Source organism: Schistocerca serialis, chromosome 2, assembly GCF_023864345.2.
Source record: "Schistocerca serialis cubense isolate TAMUIC-IGC-003099 chromosome 2, iqSchSeri2.2, whole genome shotgun sequence".
In the NCBI taxonomy this organism is placed as follows: Eukaryota; Metazoa; Arthropoda; class Insecta; order Orthoptera; family Acrididae; genus Schistocerca; species Schistocerca serialis.
The window spans coordinates 121115835-121124147 of record NC_064639.1 but is presented as its reverse complement, the minus strand read 5'-3'; the positions used below and the strand labels follow the sequence as shown (position 1 = coordinate 121124147).

General features: G+C 40.3%; 1 protein-coding gene across 1 annotated transcript; it reads right to left on the bottom strand.

The window, feature by feature from the left end:
* Positions 1-368: 368 nt before the first annotated feature.
* Positions 369-2507, bottom strand: LOC126455455 (ankyrin-3-like). The gene has a single exon (XM_050091205.1). It carries the CDS (start codon positions 2403-2405, stop codon positions 387-389), a length of 2019 nt encoding a protein of 672 aa, XP_049947162.1. The 5' UTR covers positions 2406-2507; the 3' UTR covers positions 369-386.
* Positions 2508-8313: the final 5806 nt, after the last annotated feature.

Below are 8313 nucleotides of genomic sequence, written 5' to 3'. Positions count from 1 at the left end.
CTAACATTAAGTTGAGAATGAACATAAAAGCATATAGAAGTAAGAGACAAGATTTTATCAGTTGCCCTGAGAAACCATTAAGAACATTTACACGCAAGTATAGACTTCTGAACTTCTGTAGATATTACTATTTATGCAAAACTCAATAACATTGTTTTTCAGTGACTCATCACTCGAATTGATAACGATTTACACATCTGAAATATATGTAGATTGTAATTACACTGTGATAAAATTTAATCTTCAGTGAAAAAGTTATGATGAGTACTTTGCTGCTGATAACACTAAAATATCTTTTGACAGTGTAAAAAAAATTCACAAAATCATTATAATGTTACATAACTTTTATCTACTTTTGTCAAACTGAGCAATAACCGAGTACTCTACTACACATCAGAAAACAATTTACATACATCGTAAAATCGATTTTCTGAAGCTATCTGTGTCAGAGTTTCTTGATGTACATTTTTGCAATTTTTTATGGCATGATATTCTGCACATTTTATGTTCTTCAGTTCACTCAGCTCTTTTAGCACTTTCTTATCCTTTCTCCTGATTCTAATAAACATACGTTCAATCAGTTTTAGAGTCTCTTTAACTTCTTTTCTTCCACTTTGTTGGGCGAAATGTAACGGCGTTTTTTTGCCAGTTTTGGTGCTTGCATTGTACACTGCACCATGTTGCAATAAGACGCACAATATTTCGTGATGCCCAAATTTCGCTGCATAATGTAGAGGAGTATTACCATTGCTGTTGCTCAAATTAACAGCTGCCCCATTTTTAAGCAAAACATTAACAACGGCTAAGTGTCCTTTCCAAGACGCATACGTAAGTGGTGTTTCGTACTTGACGCTTCTGCTGTTGACTGGTGCTCCTTCCTGAATACATTTTTCAATTTCAGCACACTTGGCTTTTCTCACGGCCTCGAACAGGTTTTCGGCAGCAAGCAATAAAGCATTTACATCCTTGTTCCCTTTAATCGCGGCAATCTGCGAAACAGTCGTGATACGGAAGTAGTGTTTGGTTGTCACATCATAATATGCACCATTCTCTAATAAGCATCTAGCTACTACTGGATCGCCGTACTTCACAGCTAGGTACAATGCGGTTTCACCTCTGCTACCCTTTGCATTTACATCTGCTCCGCTTTCAATGAGAACTTTCACGGTATTCAGTTTGGAATCCTGCGCACTTGCACACAAGTGTCCGGACAACGTAAGAGGGACTTCGTTGGAACCCTCATCTGCTGCGAAGTGAAGTGGCGTCCAGTTTCTGCGATCAGCTGCATTGACTTCGGATCCTTTTGCCAAAAGATATTTAACTACTTCGACACGCCAGTAATCTGCTGCGAAATGCAGGGGTGTAGCCCGTTTGCGTGTCCTCGCATCCACTTGAGCGCCCCTGGCGGTAAGAATCTTTATGACGTCCACACTACCCACGTAAGCTGCGCTATGCAGTGGTGTCCACATTCGTAAGTCGGTGACATTAACGTCTGCTCTGTTTCTGATCAAGATGTTAACTACATCGGTGAAATTATTCTCTGCAGCAAGGTGCAAGGGTGTTCTTCCAGCTTTGTCCCTCGCATTCGTGCTAGCACCTTCCGCAATCAACAGCCTAGCGGTTTCAGCTGGGTATAAGCTGTACGCTGCGCTATGTAGAGGGGTCCATCTCTCATTATCTCTCACATTCACATCTGCTCCACTGTTTATCAAAATCCGACTTACTGCGGTTTGTCTGTTTTGTATGGCCAAATGCAAAGGGGTGAAGCCTCCCACATGCTTTGCATTCATCGCGGCCTTGTTCTGGACCAGCAGCTTCGTTATGTTAACATTTCCCTTCTCGGCTGCGAAATGCAACGGCGTATAACGGTACGAATTTTTCACATTTACAGCAGCACCGTTTGCTACGAGAAATCTGGCCACGTCTTCAGAATTCTGCGCCACAGCAGAAAGCAAAGGGGTGACATTTTTGTCGTCCTCGGCATTCACGTCTGCACCAGCGGAAACTAACGCCTTCACTACGCACAGACGGCCGTTCTCTGCGGCAACATGCAGTGGAACCACTCTCGAACCAGTCTTGGCGTTCACGTTAGCGCCAGCAGAGATCAAACTGAGCACGAGATTTGGGTCAACATGTTTGGCTGCTAAATGTAACGGCGTCATGCCCACCTCCCGTTTGCCCAACGGCGTAACACAACTCCCTTGTGCATCTACATTGCAGCCCCTTGCTATAAGCAAATTAAGAATGTCCAAATGGCCTTGTTCCGCAGCTATATGGACCGGTCGTACGTTGAAAGAATCTGCACCTTCGACGTCTGCTCCTTTTGCTAGCATTTCCGTCACACCTTGCAAGTTGCCGGTTCTTACCGCAGCGTGGAGCGATCTTATGCTGTCGCTCGCGTACATGGTTCAGTGTCGCGAACACCAACGCGGAGGAAAACTGCACTCACACAGACGCGCACCTCTTCCTGAACAACACACCCACGACAAACTGCTACAAAACTGCACTGTTGCATCATCAACTGTTGAGACACAAACCACCTTACACAAGGCCATCCAGGTGCTCCAACATACGAGAAACTAATTCACGCACGTCAGCAATGAAGACAGAAAAACTTATCAGCATAAGTGGCTCTGCTGATACTACAGCAAAATAATGTCTTACTGAAATATTAACATTATTTGATGGTAAAATCACATTCCAATTCTTAGGCAGCCCTATTCAAAAGTGAAGACTACTGCGTACCAGGTGAATCCCCTACGTGACGTCAACAGTGCGGTACGCCAAAAAGAAAAAAAAACCAAAAGTACTTTGTGCGATTAACAACCATTGTAAGTTCATTGACGGTAAATGCAAAGAAACTAGTATTATAACAAATCCGTAGGTGAACTGTTGAAATCCATGCGAGCAAACTACCGGAAAGTCTTGCCAACTGTCGTGGCAAAACTGTTACCGGGCGTTCCCCACCAGATGTCGCTCGCCGCGCACGCTCCTTATCACAGTGGACGATTTTAAACAGATTTTTAAAGACCCGCGCCGGAGGCGACCAGATGTTTAAGATAATTTTGCGGTAATCTGACGCCATGTGCTTACTGATAAATCGGAAAATGCGGAGACTCAGAGTGAACGGAATATGCGGAGTTACCAGTTTCAGTAGATGTATGTGCGTTTCCATCTCCATTCGCAAATAATTTCGCTCGATTTGGGATTCGCCCTGTTACTCTGCGGAATAAATTAATCTCCGAAACCTGCCGTCCTTAAAGGAAGCGCATACTTTGCATTTTGTGGAAGATTGTTTGTGAACATTGAGCACCGAAAAATTCCGTCAACTACGGATTAGTATCCTGAACTGAAATAACCTTTTGCGGGAGCGTAGCCTTTTGCCGTTGAAATCCCGTTCCTTGACCGAGAATTGGCGACTCAGCAGTGGATTAAAATCGTGTTGTGTGGACTTCAAGGCGGTATTTACCGCATTGCACAATGACATTAGAGTACAGTACTAAAATTCGATTCACCCACTACGTCTGCTGTTCCCAAGTTTCGGTTGGTAGGATCTGCTGGGTCATTAAAAAAACAGTTCACGAAGAAACCTACTGCGGCCGATTGACTTGTTAGTAATTGTGCCTATAAACAGATATACTCTGTTCACTTAAAAGCGCGTACCCATTATAAGGCAACCAAGGCTATCGATCGGCAGCCAACGGATTAGCGTTCGACCTCTGATCCTCACCAAGCCAAGTGGGTGGAGCCAATGGATTCGGCCATGGGGGATCGCAGTTGGCCCTGATAACTTGTCGAGGTGATTCCGATTTCGTTAGTGTTATAATGCAGCGTTTTAATTAGAATTTCGCCGGTCGATATTATGAGCGAAGAAGAGGCTTTGCCAGTCGTCCCATGTGCACTATTTATTTTAATGCAAGAAGCTGAACATCAGAAAAAAAGGAGAAGAAACTAAGCAGGTGCTGACCTCTCCTTTAAAAAGTAGGGAGCAGTGTGGTGGGACAAACTTAAAAACTAACCTTAAAGCTGAATTGTTATGGGCTATTTCATTGAGAATTTCCGAATGAAAGCTTTCGAATTGTTATTGATCCGAGTGGGCCCTAAAATTTTCAAAGATGACACATCTTCTACGTGTCACTCGTTTCTCTGTAAGGGTCTAATCTCTTCAATTTAATTTTATAATTGCAGTCAGTAGGACCCCATAAACATTCCCGATCATGATAAAACTATCAGCTTTCCGCATTGCACAGCGTACTCCAGTATTTTATGCGCAATGGACACCCTTACAACAGACGCTACTGAATCAACGAACATTCGGCCCGGCGTCAACAATAGGAAAGTAGAACCAGGCTCAACATACTGCCAACGCTTTGATGATACCGCCGGTAGTCCTAACCGCAACCAAGGCCAACTTCTCCGTTGGCTGCGATTTACCGCCCGTACACACTAACTCGGAAATGGCGCAAGCTATCGATTTTTTTTTTTTTTTCATAACGGCGCCTGAGAACGAACGCAAAGGGCAAGCGATCTACACCGGCAACTGGCGGTCGACTAGCTGGCAACGCACTTCCGCATATGGCGCAACACAGAAATGACGAACTGCAGTTGCCGTGTGCGAACATGGAGTACTGTTTGTCGCACCCAAGCATCTTTTGGTTGCACTCGGCATGTCGAGCGCAGAGTCAAGTTGAAAAGAAGACTTGGTTCTCTATTACACGAATAAGAGAAATAAGGGAATTCTGTGGTCATTCCTACATTAAAAAATATATATATATACAGGGTAGTCCATTGATAGTGACCGGGTCAAATATCTCACGCAATAAGCATCAAACGAAAAAACTACAAAGAACGAAACTCGTCTAGCTTGAAGGGGGAAACCAGATGGCTCTATGGTTAGCCCGCTAGATGGCGCTGCCATAGGTCAAACGGACATCAACTGCGTTTTTTAAATAGGAACCCCCATTTTTATTACATATTCGTGTAGTACGTAAAGAAATATGAATGTTTTAGTTGGACCACTTTTTTCGATTTGTGACAGATGGCGCTGTTATACCCACAAACGTATAAGGGACATTCCGTGTAAAGTGGTCTAATATCGAGAAATGTTCCCACATGACCATCATGGATTTTGATGAAATTTTGTATGAACATTCACACATGTTCTCAGTGAACACTGGTAAAGTTTCAGTTTCAGAAATTCAGTACTCTCGGAGATACAGTCACTTGTTTAAGACAGCACAGCTTTCTATAGTGTGTCCTTGAATTTTCAGCAACTTTGAGATGGGATATCTCCGTAAGTATTTGCATGAAAGCAACAAAACTTGGCCATCTCATACAACTTTTAGAGCTCTTTAAAGTAAAATATTAAGAAAAGGATTTCTGGGCAATTTTTATATAGACAATTTGAAGCCATGTTGGGCGAAAAAATAGCTGTTCAAAAAAAAATGCGAACTTTAGTTTTTTATATCTCCAAACGTAATTGTGGGATGTACATGAAACTTTGCACACCATAACTCACCAACACAAGGTCTTAGAATATAAAATTTCATTCTCCTATTGCTTTTCATTATTTCACAAATCTAGGGTGAAGTTGATGATTTTTCAAAAAGTGCTAAAAATGGGTATTTTTAGTCAAATTTTTCAAAAAAGTGTTTTCTCCAAACTCTTCTAAACTATGGTCATTAGAAAGAGCATATTCTAAACTATCTAGAAAAGTGGATTTGGTTTTGCAATGCAAGCATATAGGCCCCTAAAAAGTAGCATCATCAAAGAGGCGCACTGGAAGTTTGAACACATTTTTCTGGCACTCAAATTATGTCTGAAACATTTTATTATGCCTAATAAATGTTTATTAGTGCCTTGAATAATTGAAATAAAAAGATCTGGTAAATAGGCAATGAGACTGTCAGAAAAACTTGAAAACTATGAGACGTAGAGAAGTAGCCCTTCTGCTTTTATCGTAAGTGTTCATCTGCATAAAACTCTTCTCATTTGTAAAAATCAATGAATAATAGCTTCATATTTTTTGTACTTCTCAAAATTGTAAATATTTACAAGTGTAAAATGAAGACCTAATTTTTGGATTCAATTGTATAAAACATTTTTCCAAAAAAGAATCGGTTTGCTTGAATCATGCAAGTCATGTAAATTTTTCAATCAATATTGCAGAGATTTTAATACCTAGGTGTTGTAACCTGTGAATTTTTGTCTTAAAGTTATTAGGGAAACATGTGAAATTGGTTGGTTAAACATCTAAGAGTTTTAATTTTGTATTTAATCACACTTAAATGTAGCCTACTACCTTGGTAAATACGTAACTACTAGTTTCACAGAGAAAATTCACAAGATTCACTATTTATAGAAAATATAATGGCAACAATTACTTTAACAATCAGATTGTTTCATTATTGTGAGCCTTGTTTGAACAATTAGTATTTCAGTGGTGTGTTTGCAGCATAGGGAGTGGGTTCTCTTGACTGAGTGTAGCTTGTTAAGGGATTCGTAAGACCATCAAAGTTTGTAATCTAGTTTACAAAAAATTGTTTTGATTGTGTCTTTTATACCATATATCTCTTATTAGGTTTTTTCATTGGTATTACACATTGTGTACAATTTCATTCAGTAGCAATTTGTCTGAAATTTAAGCAGATTATAATTTGCACTTAGAGGCCAAATACATTATTTAGTTACTGATTAGAGATGGATGCAGAAGGGAACAGCATACCTTCCTGCTCAATTGGGCAAAGAGATAGTGGAACAAAGTGTCATGTCACTTTCTTTGCCAAAACAGCTGCTTTAAAATGGTTTGCGGATTTTAGTGATGAGGAAAAAGAGTTGTCGGTCCAATGTTCTGAAGCAAAGCTGGACAATACCTATCAAGTTTGCCTACACCATGAAGCCCTTTGGGAAGGTGAATCATAATGTTAAGGCAGGAATTCGCACTCTTGATACTGAAATAGCTAATAAGGCTTCTGATATGTTGAAGAAGCAGCTTGTTAATAACATAAAGCCAGGTCAGAAAATTTGTCCAGTTTGCAGGACTACCTTAAATAAACACTTGGACGAAGCTTTATCAGCCTCATCATCACATTCTGATGAGGACTTTACACCAAAAGAAGAATTAAATAGTAGCTTATTGTCTATCGGTATTTCACCCCTGAAGAGAACAGTAAGCTACAGAGATAGGCCCCAATATGTGAAGAAGAAAATTCAAAAGGCTCAAAATGTGATTAAAAACCGAATTGTAAATGCAATGGGAGTAAACCGACAAATTGAAGATGCTAGTGAAATTAAGGAATGTGGAAACTGTGCTGACTATGCACATTTGCTGACTGAACTGAAAGCCAAGATGCAGAATCCAATTCATAAAGAACAGATGCAAATTTTGACCTTGGCACCTGTACTTTGGACAGTCAGACAAACAGCAGCTCAGTTCATTGTGTTCAAAAGAATGGTGAAGAATGCTCAGAAGCTTAAGACAGAGAAGGGCATTCTGGCACTTCCCGAAAATAGGCAAAGCAGGAAATTACCAGCAGAAGTTGCTAGTAGAGTACGAAATTTTTTTGAAGATGATGAGTATAGTAGTGTGTGCCCTGGAAAAAAAGATAGTATTTCAGTTAGACTTTTATATAGAAAGACATACATGCAGAAAAGATAGTTACTTTGCAATTTATGGGAAATGTATGTTATCTATAAGAATATAAATGGTCCAGAAATAGGGTTCTGAAAGTTTTGTGAACTTAGACCCAAATGGTGTGTAACAGTAGGATCAGCTGGAATGCATGCAGTTTGCGTCTGTGCAATTCACCAAAATTTTAAGCTTATGCTTAGCGGAGCTGGTATACGTGAAAATTATAAGGAGATTCTCAGCAAGGCAGTTTGCTGTTTGAACTCTAAACAGTGCATGCTACATCACTGTGAAAGGTGTCCTGGGCCCGAAGCTATAGCATCTGAAATTGCCAACTATTTCCTAGATCATGAGCCACAGGAAGTTATCGTGTTTAAGCAATGGATACATACCGATCAGGCCACACTGGACGCGAAGCAAATGGTAGTGGATGAATTTACTGAAGATGTAAAAAATAAAATATGGAGTCTGTCATGCCATCATTACATTGCCAAGCATCAAAGCTTGCATCTTAAAGTCCTTAAATGTCATCTGAAAGACGAAGAGCCTGTTGTCCTAATGGATTTTGCAGAAAATTATTCTTTTATCATTCAGGATGCTGCATGGCTTCCACTGGGACAATAGTCAAACAACAGTTCATCCATTTGTTATCTACTTTCGTCAAAATGAGAAAGTAGAATCTTTAA

Coding starts and splice junctions, on each gene's coding strand:
- LOC126455455 (XM_050091205.1), bottom strand. CDS start 2,405: ATGTACGCGAGCGACAGCATAAGATCGCTCCACGCTGCGGTAAGAACC.